Genomic DNA, 16,151 nt, shown 5'->3' with positions numbered 1-16,151 from the left:
CTTGAAACTGCAGGAGCAATGGCAGGTTTTGGAATATATCACAAAATATAGAGTAAAGACGTTTGGCTAGATTTACAGCTCGTACCCTGTATTCCTGGCCTGGCCAGTTCGAACCATAGAACCATCGAATTCCGACAGAGCAGAAGGAGGCCATTCAGCTTATTGAATCTGCATTAACCCTCTGAAAAAGCCCTCTACCTAGGCCTACTCTCCCTCCCTTTCCCTGTAACCCCATAACCTCACCTATCTTGCACATCCTTGGACAGACAATAAGGAGCAATTTAGCATGGCCAATCCTAACCTAACCTGCACATATTTGGACTGTGGAAGGAAACCGGAGCACCCAAAGGCAACCCACGCAGACACACAGAGCATATACTTGAATCCCTTGGGGAGGTAAAGGTGAGTCAAGCTGCTGTGATCAGCCAGTTCACCCATCAGAAAAGATGACAGAGGCTGCACTAAGCAAGCAAGATGTGTTGATGAGCCCAACACTAGCAGTTCCAGGGCATCTGTGCCTCTTGGCCTAAATATTATGGAACACACGAATAAAGTTGATAAAAATGACTTGATGAACATTATTACATGTGCCGATTGAACAACTGCTACAATTAAAAGCTCCCTCAGCTCATTTAAGGCTCAAAATTACCATCAAGATTTTTTTTCTCCTTCAGCATAACTTACAAGCCATCCAAAACATAAACACCCAAAATGATGCAAGTACAAAAGAGATCAGTTGGCATAAAAAAATAGCAGCAATTGGAAGGAGCAAAGTGACCTGATGGATTTGTAAACAAACGTACCAGCCCGTGTCATACTGAGCTATTCCCAGAAGTGTCTTGACTCTGTTTGTAGATCTGTGTGGACAGAGCTGATTTTACAAATGGAAAGGGAGGAAATTAGCTCACGTTCCTGCTGGAAAGGGTAAATGTGAGTACTGACTGAGAGCGACATCAGACTTGGCTTTGTTGTCCCCCATGACAAATCCAACACTGATTGCCTAGGCTCACATGGAAAGTATGGCTACTTCGATTTGATGCCAGGCAATTAGAGGCACAAATATAACATTCCCAATTCATCAATTCAGTGCATTAAGAGGATAGGGAAGCAAATAAAAAATAGGAAATTCTGGGGAGATGACAAAAATGAATCCAATAGACCAATTAACAAAATGTCACCAACACCAAATATTTTTCTTTTGCAATGAGCGAATTTCCTTCTTTAGCTTCTAACTGAACACAATGCCCTGACTTTTGAGTTTGTGTTTAGTTAGTTTTCCGTTTTAAAAAACTTACGTGTCTGTTTCATCCCACGCAATGCACGACTGGTTTGTTGTGCCCTGTTAAATAAAATTAACACTTTTTAAAATAGAGCTGAATCTACCCAAGATGCTACTGTGCAATCACCAAACGTCACGCAGGTCAGAATTCTTGCTCGTCCATTGTCAATTATTATTTCATTCCCTCCTTAATTCATATTACATGCATCACCAGATCAAATTTGGCTCTATCTTACTGAAAATGCCTTGTTCAACTGGATTGAAAATGGAAGAACTGGAGGCAAACGTTCGTCAGCGTGATCAGCCATTCACATCATTCATGCTAATACCAAGGAATTACGAGCTCCCAGATCAGGTGCATTGAACTCCGCACCCGTCACATCAGTCTGGGTGGATCTGCTGCCAACAAAGACACTCTCCAAATGCAGAAGGGTCTGAAAGACCTTGGAATTCAAACACATAGTTCCCTGAAAGTGTTCTGCTGGTAGGTAAAACTGGTAGGTAAAATGTAATGGCAGGATCTTTGTCCCGCAGTGTAAAAGTCGTGGCTGAGTCCGTTTGTCCTTGGCCAGCTTGTGCAACCATTTAAGGGTCATTGGACCTTTAATTGGTTTGAAGTGGGACGTCCACCTATCTCCACCATGTTTGTCACAGCAGTGCCACTGGGAATGGTGGCCACACCTGGGACTCTGTGGCGACCCTGATACAGCCTGGAACTAGGGAGTCTGGGGTGTCACTCAGGCCTGGTAGGCAGCCCCCTGTCTAGGCTGGACAAAAGATGGGAAGGGGATGAGGGAAACGCGGTGGCGGGTAAAATCCTGCGAGGGGACTCCCTGAATAGGCACAAAGTGCTCAAACAAATGACACCCCATAACCACCCGCCATTGTTTACTGGAATGCCTGGACACAGCACCAGCCTTCCCCATCGTGGGTAAAAGGGCCATGGCAATGGGGTGAGGCCCTTAACTGGCTCCGTACCATGACACCGATTTCAGCCCTTCCCCCACCATCCGCCTTTCCACCCCAGGAGCGCATAAAGTTCAGCCGATAACATATTTCTGGACATGGTGAGTGGTTTGAAACATAGGAGTGTATGATCATACAAATTAGGAACAGGAGAAGGCCACTCGGCCCCTTGAGCCTGCTCCGCCATACAATAAGATCATAGCTGAGCTGATTGTAACCTCGACCCCACACTCCTGCCTACCCCGATAACCTTTCACCCATTTGTTAATCAAGATAAACACAAATGGTTTTCTGGGCCATTACAGAAGGCAGTTCGGAGTCAACCACAGTGGTGTGGCGCATGTAGGCCAGTTCAGGTAAGAAGGACACATTTCCTTTCCCCAATGGACATCATGAACCAGTTGAGTTTTTACAACAATCCTGAAGCTTCAATATCACTTTTCGGAGCTTTTAATTGCAACTTTATGTAGTGGCTTTTGTTTAGAACTGAATTACAATTCATAAACTGCAATGTTGTGAAAAATAATAGCAATAAGGCACTGAAAATATGGCATTTAAAAGGGACAAATCAGTCAAGAAGTATTTTCTTCCTTTAAGAGCTCCTTGAAGTATGGCATTACTGTTAATAGGCACTTCAGATAGATGAGCAGGATACGCCATGCGATCTGACTAAACTAATGGGGGCATTGTAATGGTCATATATACATGATTTAGAGCACATTTACTATTTAAACTAAACACTCAAAAAATAAATGGCTGTCCGGAGGATTTCACTGTGCTGAAACAATTGAGAAGGGATCACATAAAAAAATTAACAAGTGACTTCTCAGGTCTCACGTGTACATTAGTGAGATAAAAATCCTTGTTTTTTGAAATGCAGGATCACTGGAATTAATAAAACACATTCCGGTTTACTGCACTTTATTGCAGTTTCCTTGACAAGATTGAAACGACTTGTAACCCTTTCTGCACAGATTGCATGGTAGATGCCTACTCAGGTGCCTCATTGTTAACCAAAGGCTGTTTTTCGAGAATTACTTTTGGTATGAAATATTGTTGTAATTTCTTTTCAATGATGAATAAAATCTGCATTTAAGCCACAATTCCAAATCAACCTAATGGAAAACATTGTGGGTAGAATCATTCTGTTGCTTTTCATGATCTGAATGCATAACTTACGTTATATAGATGAGAAAATTCAATTTCCAAAGGGCTGGCTAGAGATTTTGGAGAAGGCTTCATTATAACAGAGATTATCTTGGAATTCAACACCGTGGCATTCCTGAAATTGAAAGCAAGATACAAGCTATATGTTAGTGATTTTAAATATTTTGCATAATACTTTCTAATAAGTCAAAGCATAAAATAACTGAGTCATACAGTTATAGCTGTGCAATTGGCAGCTTCTGTGTCACTTGACGACCAATGTAATAGTCCTTCCTATTCATTCCCTGTCTATTCCCTTACTTCCCCTTCCTTTTATTTTTTGCTGTTACATTTTTAATCCATGGATGATTTATGGGCATGTGTCTTTAAGGCACCCGGTATCTTTAATTCAAGCAGAAGAAAGCAGAAGTCTGTGCTGGCTTAAACCGGAGTTGTAGACTGACTGGCATCAATGACAAAGATTGGACTTGGTTTGATTGATTTGGTTGATGGCCAATGAATTGGTCAAAAAGGTCGTCCACTGTCTGGTAACAGGTTGTGATTGGATCTGGTCCCACTGGAATGTTTTTCAGAGCTCCACGGGTTGAGTTTGGTTTCAGTTTTTATCTTTGCAGGCCAGGAAAGTATGTGCTATCCTCTCCTCTCCACTTTTCTCCAGAAAGGCTGTGTTTCTGAACTGGCAGAGAGCCTGGATGAATCTATGTACAGATAGACTCCAGAACTGACCAACTCTCTCTCCTGAAATTCAAAGACAAAACTCACCAACTCTCACTACAGAAATATAGAGGCTTGAATGCGACCCTTGAACTGAAGGCCCAGTTTCATGAGAAATAAGGTGCCTTTCACGAAAGCCTGCTGCCTGTGAGTACTGCATTTTCTACCTGTGTGGACCCTGAATGAATGACTCTGCAATGAAGACCATTACCAGCTGTAAACAAGAGCAAGCTGTGAAGAAAGCTAAAAAAAAACACCATTTGAAGCAAAGATCTTTTGACGTTCATCCTTATAATTTTCACCCCTTTCCACCCCTCTGTGTTTGTCGGTCTTGTGTGTGTGGGTAGAAGGTGGGACAGTTCAAGGGGGTAGTAGGTATTAGCTTGATGTTATCCAGTTTCATTTACTGCATATTTCATGATAGTTCTTGGTATAAATAAACAGTAGTTGTGTTTAAACGTACAAACCAGTTGAGTGTAATTATTGGGCAGCCAAGAGCAAAAGACTTCGGGTATTTTGGAAAGAATTATTGGTGCATTCACTTGTGTTGTGACTCCAGGGCATGTGAAGCTGGAATTGACCGCACACTAGCCCAGGGTGTCGTTACACATAATCATGTGTTCCTGTTAATGGTAGCCACCATGAATTGAATCACACTGTTTCATTGCGATTTTGTCTGCCAGTGTTCTCCAATGCATTTAGGGAATTTACTCAACAAATGAAGTGTGCTGTGGGGGAGTCTATTAGGTGGCCTGCACACTTAGGAAGAAGACAGAATGCCTCGCGTAATATTGTCCAGGGATGGGCAATATATGCTGGCCTAACCAGCGATGCCCACATCCCATAAATGAATAAAGAAAAAAGATTGCCAGGAGGCCGCGATCAAGTACCAGCAGGCATGATAGGCAACAAATTTAATATGACAGGGAGCCCTTCCACACTGCTGGCACAATCAGATGGCTGGCAGCTCTGCAACACCAGCAACAGCGAGGTGACCACTGCTGGCACAGCCAGGGAAACGTGACGATGTCTCCATTTTAAGGCACCCTCGCAATGGTAGCAGGGAGCTGCGTTTGTTTGCCAAGAGCAAACAGGCAGGCCATGGGCAACTGGAAGAGAAACATTCTTTCTTGAGCTATGAGGCCTATGTCTTTAAGACTGAGGTATTTCCTTGTGGAATACAATGTGGAAAAGTGTGAATTATGCGCTTCAGTAGGAAGAATAGAGGCAGAGACTATTTTCCAAAAGGCTTACAAAATCAGCAGCACAAAGGGACTTAGGAGTCCTAGTTCAGGATTCACTTAAGGTTAACGTGCAGGTTCCATCAGCAGTTAGGAAGGCAAATGCAATGTTAGCATTCACTTTGAGATGGCTAGAATACAAGAGCAGGGATGTACTTCTGAGGCTGTATAAGGCTCTGGTCAGGCCCCATTTGGAATATAGTGAGCAGTTTCGGGCCCTGTATCTAAGGAAGGGTGCGCTGGCCTTGGAGGGGATCCAGAGGAGGCTCACAAGAATGATCCCTGGAATGAAGGACTTGTCATCTGAGGAATGGCTGAAAACTCTCAGTCTGTGCTTGATAGAGTTCAGAAGGATTCTTTAAGACTGAGATAATTAGGTTCTTGAATAATAAGGGGATCAGGGGTTACGGGAGAAGGCTGGAGAATGGGGATGAGAAAATATCAGCCATGGTTGAATGGCGGAGAAGACACAATGGGCCTAATCGCCTAATTCTGCTCCTACATCTGAATAGTCTTATGGAGATCCAGCAGGAAAGGATCCCTGCAGATCAAGACATAATTTTGGAAGGCTGCCCCGAACTCCCCCCCCCCCCAGTCTCCTCCCACCCCCACTTTCAGCCCCCCCCACCTCCCTGTTTATGCCCTCTCCTCCTCAGGAAGGCTGCTGGGAGTACCACTTCACCCCTTTCACATGGTAAGGTGCCCCTGGACCTGCTCCCTGGCAGTGCCAACTTGAACTCAGGCACCCTCGCACTGCCAGCCTTACACCCTTGCAGTTCCTCAGCCAGCCTGGCATTGCCATGCTGGCACCCTGGCAGAGCCATGTGCCCTGGTGACACTGTCAGGGTGCCTGGCTGGCAGTGCCAAGTGCCCGGTACCAGAGAAGAGCCAGGGTGTAACCCTGCCCTGTCCCGACCACTCGGGGGTCCCTCATGGTCTGGGAAACCTCCCGAGGTGCCGTTACAACTGGTCCACATTTATGGAAACCAGTACTAAATGATGCCATGCCGACGTCTCTCAGGCATGGCCGTTTGTTCCCAGATGCCGGGAGAATCCGGCGAATATATCTGGAGCACGTCCAGTGAGGGCGAGATCCAGATTGCAATGTCTCTTGAGAATTCATTAAATCTCATGAGGTATTTTGAATGTCACAGAATCACCGAAATATACAGTGCAGAAAATACTTTGAATCTACCTTTTCAAGTTCCCCTGTATTCCATGTGCATTTGCCTTCTTTATAAGTCTCCTATGTGGGACCTTGCCAAATGCTTTGCAGAAATCCATGTAAACTACATCAACTGTACTACCCTCATCTACACACTTAGTCATGTGCTCAAAAATAGGGGCTGGTTTAGCTCACTCGGCTAAATCGCTGGCTTTTAAAGCAGACCAAGCAGGCCAGCAGCACGGTTCGATTCCCGTACCAGCCTCCCGGACAGGCGCCGGAATGTGGCGACTAGGGGCTTTTCACAGTAACTTCATTGAAGCCTACTCGTGACAATAAGCAATTTTCTTTTTTTTTTCAAAAAGCTCAATCAAATTTGTTAGGCATGACCTCCCTCTGACAAAGCCATGCGGACTTTTCCTGATCAAACCTTGCCTCCCCAAGTGGAGATAGATTCTCTCCGTCAGAATTTTCTCCATTAGTTTCCCCACCACTGATGTGAGACTCACTGGCCTGTAGTTCCCTGACTTATCCCTACAGCCATTCTTAAATAGTGGCACCACATTCGCAATTCTCCAGTCCTCCAGCACCTCTCCCGTGGCCAGAGAAAAATTTAGATCAGGGCCCCTGCAATCTCCTCCCTCACCTCTTGGGACATATTTCTTCCGGACCTGGAGGTTTCTCCACTTTTAAGCTAGCCAACACCTAAAATACCTTGCCCCACCCGATAACAACTTGCTCAATAACCTCACAGTCTCTCTCCCCGAATTTCAGATCTGTCACTTCATTCTCTTGGGTGAAGGCAGATGTGAAATATTAATTTAACCCCCTACCAATGTCCTTCAGCTCTGTTACGTTCTGGTGCTTGGCTGGTAGGAATCATGCACTCGACAACATCTAGTTCTTGACGAGTTAAATATTTATTGTTACAACAATTACTTGGGTTAGATAACCATGAGAAAGATATCAAAAACTACTATTATAAATTGTCTAAGAGCTACTGCTAATATGGCTATCCAGTATGATGACTATTTCCAGACACCCTGAGGTAAGTGTCACGTGGTTGTTCTCTACTGCTACCTGCTGGTTGGAGGTCGTACACATTACTATTTACATGATTGCTTATGCAGTTCATTACAGGCACCACCTACAGATTTTCTCCTTGATCCCTAATGGGCCCGACCTTTTCCCTAGTTCCTCTTCCCATTGATATACTTATGGAATATCTTGGGATTTTCCCTACTTTTACCAGCTAGAGATTTCTCATATCCCCTCTTTGCTCTCATAATTGCTTTCCTAAACTCCATCCTGCATTTCCTGTACTCCACTAATGCCTCTGTTGATTTGCTCCCCTTGTACTCTTGCTTCCTTCTCATTTTATCCTGGATATCTTTGATCATCCATGGTTCTCTAAGCTTGTTACTCCTTCCTATTACCCTGGAGGGAACATGTTGGGCCTGTACCCTCCGCATTCCCTCTTTAAACACCTCCAACTGCTCTTCTGTAGATCTCCCCACCAGTAACTTGTTCCAATCTACCTTGACCAGATATTGCCTTATTCTACAAAAGGCTGATTTCCCACAATCCAAGATCTTTTCCTGCAATTTGTCTATTTCCTTGTCCATAACAAACTTAAATTACACCATGTTGTGGTCGCAATCACTAAAATGCTCCCCCACCACCACATCAACCACCTGTCTGGATTCATTCCCCAGAATTAGGTCCAGCACAGCGCTGCCTCTTGTTGGACCCTCCACATGTTGAGCTAAAAAGTTCTCTTGTAGGCATTTTATGAACTTTTCTCCATCTAAGCACTTAGCACAATGACTATCCCAGTTAATGCTGGAAAAGTTGAAACCACCCACTATAATTACCCAATTATTATTTTTAACAGTAACGGAATCGGTATAGGTGCGGTGCTAGTTTTGCTGTCGTGAAAGTCCATGAATTCCGTGTTGGCGTCAACACTTCGTCTCAGAAACGGAAATTCACGCCCATTATCTCTCCTTACTGCAGTAACTGACTCCTTAGCTAATAGTGCAATGCCCCCCCCCCCCCTCCCTTTTTCCCTATCCCCTGTCCCTCCTGAAGATTCTATATCCTGGGATGTTAAGCTTCCAATCTTGCCCCACCCTCAACCATGTTTCCGTGATGGCCACTATATCATAATTCCACCCTCCCCTTTAACTTATCCATTTTACCTGTAATACTCTGGGCATTAAAGTAGAGGCCATTCAGCCTTGTCTTGCTCTCCTGAAATTTACTTCTGCTGTATTCCCTCTGACTTGATTGTTTTTCTGTGATACACGGTATTCCTCGCGGGATTCAGCGGCCTTATCCTGACACCAAGTTGCGACCGTTAATTCGAGCCCATTGATTCTTTAAGAGGTCTTTCAGGGCCACATGTTTTTTGCTTGCCTTTCCTGCCTGCTCTTTTGCTTGGCGAAAAACTTGTTTGAGTTTTCCCAATTCCTACTTTTATTTTCTAACTGCGGGATTGAGGATTGTTATTTCGGCCTGCTAGCTTTGTGCCATCTCTGAAATTAGTTCATTCAGATCTCGAACAGATTGGTTAATTGACGGCTTCAGTTTATTGTGTGTTTTCAAAGGCATGTGGTGCTGGAATCTCCAGTGCCCCATCCCTGTGTTTCTTGGCAGGATTCACTGCTCCAGCGGCTTGTCAATGGGATTTCCCATTGAAGCCGGGAAACCTGTGAGCGGGGATGTGCTGCCAATGGGAACACTGACTTGCAACGGCCGGAGAATTACGGCCATACTCAGCTTGAATCTTGCACAACTGGGTTGCAATCTACCCAAATGAGGGCTCAGGTGCGAGAGGGTGTTCCCGGCTCTCGGAGCGTCGAGGAACAACCCATTATCTAACCCCAATCCGGGTAGATCATGGGGCTTCAGCTGGTAACGCCCTGATGAGGCTGCACTTCGCCCCGTTTGCTGCACTGAGGAGCTCCGCTCGCCGGAACTCCTTAGAGCAGCAAGACATCGGGGTGCCATTCTTAAATGGCATCCCAATCCTTGAATGTTTGACGCAACCCCCAAACCCCCCCCAATCCTCAACTCACTATTAAGGCCCCCTCCCAGCACACCCTCCACACCCGCGCAGAAATTGCCAGCTTGACATCTTGGCAGTGCCAGGCTGGCACCCAGATGGCACTGCCGGGGTGTCTGGTTGGCACTTCCAGGTTGTCAGTTGAAGGGAACCCAGGTGGCACTGGCAGCGCTAGGGCACCACTCTGCCCAGAGAGTATGCACCTGGGGTCCTCCAAACCCCTGGAGGACCCCCACAAATGCCGTTCCATCTGGTCTCCATTCGTGTAACCCGGTACTGAATAGCATTCCAAAGTGAAGAGCTTAGACCCCAGGCCTTGGGTAGATATCGGGAATGCATATTAGAGTGAGACATATGCAGGTTTGCCAGAAATGATCCTGCCTAAAATGGCCAGGATTCACATTGTGACGTCTCTCGAGATTGCATTAGATCTCGCGAGGTGTGGCGAGCCGGGTAGAAAAGCGCTGCTTTTCGGGCACAATGGTGCTTCTTTTGAGTCATCTCCAATTGCTTTCCTTCATTCACAGCCACTTGCTCACTCCACACTGCCATATGCTGTTGCAGTTTGGGTCATGTGTCAGCATTGTCAAAGAGTTTGATCGTTAAACTTTTGTCTGCTCCTTAGCTATTTCTTTATTCTGCACTAAACTCTAAGCTTGCCCACGTCATTGTGCTCAGGTGGCCGGCAAACATCTTGTGGTTGATTTGAATGTTGACTCCACATGCTGGGGTCTTCTGTTTCCCCCACTCTGGCTTCACTTGTTCCTCTTAGTGCATTACTGGGAGCTGCCCTCTCTCAGGGGTCTCGTGTTGCATTTGATGCTTTATCGGAAGTGCGCAAGACTTTCTTGTTGGGTCAGCGCACTCCACAACAAAAAGTTGAAAATATGTGTCAATGTTTTTGAAATATCTCATCAAATATTATTGAGTATTAATTTTTACATTGGCTGTGTAGCACTTCACCAACAAATGAACCAAACATGAACAAAAATCTATCAATTTGTACTTCTTCTGGTTCCTGACTTAATCTGTACTTCTTCTGATAACTAAAAATTACCATCTCCAACACTCCCACTTTTGAGTCTGGTTTGACGGGACTGGGATGGCGGGACTGATGTATGAGGAGAGATTGAGCTGGTTAGGATTATGTTTTCTGGAGTTCAAAGAACGGGGGAAGATCTCATAGAAACCTATAAAATTCTAACAGGACTAGACAGGGCAGATGCAGGAAGGTTGTTCCCAATGGTGGGAATATCCAGAACCAGGGGTCATAATCAAATGATACGGATTAAATCTTTTCGGACTGAGCTGAGGAAAAATTACTTCACTCAGAGAGTGGTGAGCCTGTGGAATTCGCTCCCACAGGAAGTAACTGTAACTGAGGTCAAAATACTGCATGTTTTCAAAAATTAATTAGATATAGCCCTCTGGGCTAAATGGATAAACGGATGTGGAGGGAAAGTGAGAACAGGTTACCCAGTTGGATGATCATCCATGGTCATAATGAATGGTGGAGCAGGCTTGAAGGGCCGAATGGCATCCTCTTTTCCCTAGATGCTGCATTTCTATGTTTAGCTCTTTCCGTGGCCCAAATGCAACTGGCTCTTCTAATTTTGGCCAGTTGTGACCAAAATTGACATTTTTTGTGATTGTAGTTACAACTTTAGATTTTGCTATATCTTCAAGAAAGTGTGTGCAGAAACTGTTCTCCTTTCCACTTGGGCTGTCTGCACTGCCGGTTCCATTGTTCTGAATTTCTCGCACTTTTCTGCTTTTCTTGGGCTTACCAGGGATCATTAGGAGATGCGAATGCATAGCGGTATTGCCACTAGACTGTTAAACCAGAGACCCAGAGTAAGGCGCTGGGAACTCAGGTTCAATTCCCGCCAGGTCAGACGGTGAAATTTGAATTCAATAAAAAAATCTGGAATTAAAAGTCGAATGATCACCATGAAACCATTGTCGATTGTTGTAAAAACCAATCTGGTTCACGAATGTCGTTTAGGGAAGGAAATCTACCATCCTTACCTGGGCTGGCCCACATGTGACTCCAGACCCACAGCAATGTGGTTGACTCTTAACGTCCCCCTCAAGGGCAATTAGGGATAGGCAATAAATGTTGGCACATTTATTCTTTTTTGATAAGTTTTCTAAACTTATAAAACTTTTTAAAAAAGGAAACACTGCAGTGATTGCTGCCTTCAAAATCTGCGGGGTTGTTTTTGTAATTTGGGGGCTTTGGCAAGTATGTTATTTCCAGGATCCTTGCAATTACTGTGTGCTGTGTTTTTATAACTGTATTTTTTAACTTCAAACCAGCTGCAGCCCTTTCCGGGGCGATTATTTTCTTTTTCCTTCTTCATCGCTCTGTGCCTGCTTTCGATCTATTTGAGCGTCCCGTCACCTGAGGATTCTTGGAGGGCGGACTTTTATTTTGAATATAAAGCACTTGCTATTGTTCAGCCCTGCAGAACCTATCCCACTGTGCAAGCAGACAGGGAACTGACTGAAAAGAGTTCCCTTTCACTTAAACTCTGCAGTGTACCCCCTTTTTTTATTCTGATCCCTGCGTGGCTCTCTTTCTAACCTGCCAGCCTTTTCATTTCCACTGCAGATCTCTTTCAGCTTCTCCATGGATATGCTGAGCCATGGGACTGCCACCTATTCTATAATGCAAGCACTGTTTCTTTTTTATAACTATAGCTGACCATTCTGCAAACTGACAAGGTATTTCAACTCCACGTTAGTCAGTGTCTTGCAATTTTTTTGTACTTTTGTTCACTACCTCATAATCTAACTAAGTGTCTTAACTCGGTGTCACACAGGTTCTTGCAATATTTTGTATTTTCCCCACCATGGTTTTATTTTTTTTTTTACTTTGCATCTGTCGGGAATCTAACAATGGATTTCCCCTCACTCTAGTGGATTCCTCAACTCCTGAGGTTATAGCGAAGCATCTTCAACTGTGTCTTGAATTTTTCTTCTGAATTGTAAAGCTCTGTAGTCCAGCTTCAGTTTTTCATGCCTTTGGATACTGTTTAAAATGTCAGTTTTCATGTCAATGCTTGTCTGATATCATTTAGACGATGCCATCGCTGCCAACCATGCTATATTATGCATCTTTTAAATGTCTCAATGGTGAGATCTTGAGACTTGTAAGTTTAAACATCAACCCTTTTTCGGTCATTTTAACTATTTACAGATCCCAGGTTACTGTCTTGTATCGTGCTGCTGCCATGCAAATAGAGTGCCTTCAGAGTGTTCACTCTGGACTGTTCTTTCAGTCTATTACAATGTGACGCTATACGTCATACCATCAGCGGGGCTATTCTTTAGTCCCACGGTAATCCCTGCCCTGCCAACCACCTTTACATTTCAATGGTTTGCAAGCACACAGTACAACATAGAACATAGAACATAGAACGATACAGCGCAGTACAGGCCCTTCGGCCCTCGATGTTGCACCGACATGGAAAAAAACTAAAGGCCATCTAACCTACACTATGCCCTTATCATCCATATGCTTATCCAGTAAACTTTTAAATGCCCTCAATGTTGGCGAGTTCACTACTGTTGCAGGTAGGGCATTCCACGGCCTCACCACTCTTTGCGTAAAAAACCCACCTCTGTCCTATATCTATTACCCCTCAATTTAAGGCTATGTCCCCTCGTGCTAGCCACCTCCATCCGCGGGAGAAGGCTCTCGCTGTCCACCCTATCTAACCCTCTGATCATTTTGTATGCCTCTATTAAGTCACCTCTTAACCTTCTTCTCTCTAACAAAAACAACCTCAAGTCCATCAGCCTTTCCTCATAAGATTTTCCCTCCATACCAGGCAACATCCTGGTAAATCTCCTCTGCACCCGTTCCAAAGCTTCCACGTCCTTCCTATAATGAGGCGACCACAACTGTACGCAATACTCCAAATGCGGCCATACTAGAGTTTTGTACAACTGCAACATGACCTCATGGCTCCGGAACTCAATCCCTCTACCAATAAAGGCCAACACCCCATAGGCCTTCTTCACAACCCTATCAACCTGGGTGGCAACTTTCAGGGATCTATGTACATGGACACCGAGATCCCTCTGCTCATCCACACTACCAAGAATTTTACCATTAGCCAAATATTCCGCATTCCTGTTATTCTTTCCAAAGTGAATCACCTCACACTTCTCCACATTAAACTCCATTTGCCACCTCTCAGCCCAGCTCTGCAGCTTATCTGTGTCACACTGTAACCTGCAACATCCTTCCGCACTGTCTACAACTCCACCGACTTTAGTTTCATCTGCAAATTTACTCACCCATCCTTCTGCGCCCTCCTCTAGGTCATTTATAAAAATGATAAACAGCAACGGCCCCAGAACAGATCCTTGTGGTACGCCACTCGTAACTGAACTCCATTCTGAACATTTCCCATCAACTACCACTCTCTGTCTTCTTTCAACTAGCCAATTTCTGATCCACATCTCTAAATCACCCTCAATCCCCAGCCTCCGTATTTTCTGCAATGGCCGACTGTGAGGAACCTTATCAAACGCTTTACTGAAATCCATATACACCACATCAACTGCTCTACCCTTGTCTACCTGTTCAGTCCGTTCTGGTTTGATCCTTTGCAAAGGGCAGCAGGGTAGCATGGTGGTTAGCATAAATGCTTCACAGCTCCAGGGTCCCAGGTTCGATTCCCGGCTGGGTCACTTTCTGTGTGTGGAGTCTGCATGTCCTCCCCCTGTGTGCGTGGGTTTCCTCCGGGTGCTCCGGTTTCCTCCCACAGTCCAAAGATGTGCGGGTTAGGTGGATTGGCCATGCTAAATTGCCCGTAGTGTCCTAATAAAAGTAAGGTTAAGGGGGGGTTGTTGGGTTACGGGTATAGGGTGGATACGTGGGTTTGAGTAGGGTGATCATGGCTCGGCACAACATTGAGGGCCGAAGGGCCTGTTCTGTGCTGTACTGTTCTATGTTCTATGTTCTATGTTCTTCACAAAACCATGCTGACTATCCCTAATCATATTATTCCTATCTAGATGATTATAAATCGTATCTTTTATAATCCTCTCCAAGACTTTACCCACCACAGACGTTAGGCTTACCGGCCTATAGTTACCGGGGTTATCTCTACTCCCCTTCTTGAACAAAGGGACCACATTTGCTATCCTCCAGTCCTCTGGCACTATTCCTGTAGCCAATGATGACCTAAAAATCAAAGCCAAAGGCTCAACAATCTCTTCCCTGGCTTCCCAGAGAATCCTAGGATAAATCCCATCAGGCCCCGGGGACTTATCTATTTTCACCTTGTCCAGAATTGCCAACACTTCTTCCCTACGCACCTCAATGCCATCTATTCTAATAGCCTGGGTCTCAGCATTCTCCTCCACAATATTATCTTTTTCTTGAGTGAATACCGACAAAAAGTATTCATTTAGTATCTCGCTTATCTCCTCAGCCTCCACACACAACTTCCCACCACTGTCCTTGACTAGCCCTACACTTACCCTAGTCATTCTTTTATTCCTGATATACCTAAAGAAAGCTTTTGGGTTTTCCTTGATCCTACCTGCCAAAGACTTCTCATGTCCCCTCCTTGCTCGTCTCAGCTCTCTCTTTAGATCCTTCCTCGCTTCCTTGTAACTATCAAGCGCCCCAACTGAAACTTCACGCCTCTTCTTCACATAGGCCTCCTTCTTCCTCTTAACAAGAGATTCCACTTCTTTGGTAAACCACGGTTCCCTCGCTCGACCCCTTCCTCCCTGCCTGACTGGTACGTACTTATCAAGAACATGCAATAGCTGTTCCTTGAACAAGCTCCACATATCCAGTGTGCCCAACCCTTGCAGCCTACTTCTCCAACCTATACATCCTAAGTCATGTCTAATGGCATCATAATTGCCCTTCCCCCAGCTATAACTCTTGCCCTGCGGGGTATACTTATCCCTTTCCATCACTAACGTAAAGGTCACCGAATTGTGGTCACTGTTTCCAAAGTGCTCACCTACCTCCAGATCTAACACCTGGCCTGGTTCATTACCCAAAACCAAATCCAATGTGGCCTCGCCTCTTGTTGGCCTGTCAACATATTGTGTCAGGAAACCCTCCTGCACACATTGGACAAAGAAAGACCCATCTAATGTACTCGAACTATATCTTTTCCAGTCAATATTTGGAAAGTTAAAGTCTCCCATAACAACTACCCTGTTACTTTCGCTCTTTTCCAGAATCATCTTCGCCATCCTTTCCTCTACATCCCTAGAACTATTAGGTGGCCTATAGGAAACTCCCAACAGGGTGACCTCTCCTTTCCTGTTTCTAACCTCAGCCCATACTACCTCGGAAGAAGAGTCCCCATCTAGCATCCTTTCCTCCACCGTAATACTGTCCTTGACTAGCAGCGCCACACCTCCCCCTCTTTTGCCCCCTTCTCCGAGCTTACTAAAACACCTAAACCCCGGAACCTGCAACAACCATTCCTGTCCCTGCTCTATCCATGTCTCTGAAATGGCCACAACATCGAAGTCCCAGGTACCAACCCATGCTGCCAGTTCCCCTAC

The 16,151-nt window shown here is 45.0% G+C and overlaps 1 protein-coding gene across 10 annotated transcripts in view; it reads right to left on the bottom strand.

Annotated features, from left to right (window-relative positions):
* The window catches only part of adgrb1a (adhesion G protein-coupled receptor B1a), an 846,604-nt gene that overhangs the window by 336,154 nt on the left and 494,299 nt on the right, over positions 1–16,151 (bottom strand). For all 10 annotated transcript variants that reach the window (XM_038808775.1, XM_038808774.1, XM_038808778.1 and 7 more), the window contains 2 exons: positions 3,425–3,527; positions 1,296–1,339 (listed from right to left, as the gene is read on the bottom strand). In XM_038808775.1, coding sequence (XP_038664703.1) covers positions 1,296–1,339; positions 3,425–3,527 — 147 coding nt within the window. The remainder of the gene's footprint in view (positions 1–1,295; positions 1,340–3,424; positions 3,528–16,151) is intronic.

Source organism: Scyliorhinus canicula, chromosome 10, assembly GCF_902713615.1.
Source record: "Scyliorhinus canicula chromosome 10, sScyCan1.1, whole genome shotgun sequence".
Classification (NCBI taxonomy): domain Eukaryota; kingdom Metazoa; phylum Chordata; class Chondrichthyes; order Carcharhiniformes; family Scyliorhinidae; genus Scyliorhinus; species Scyliorhinus canicula.
Note: the sequence above shows the minus strand (reverse complement) of the source record. Positions and strands in the feature narration are given on the sequence as shown.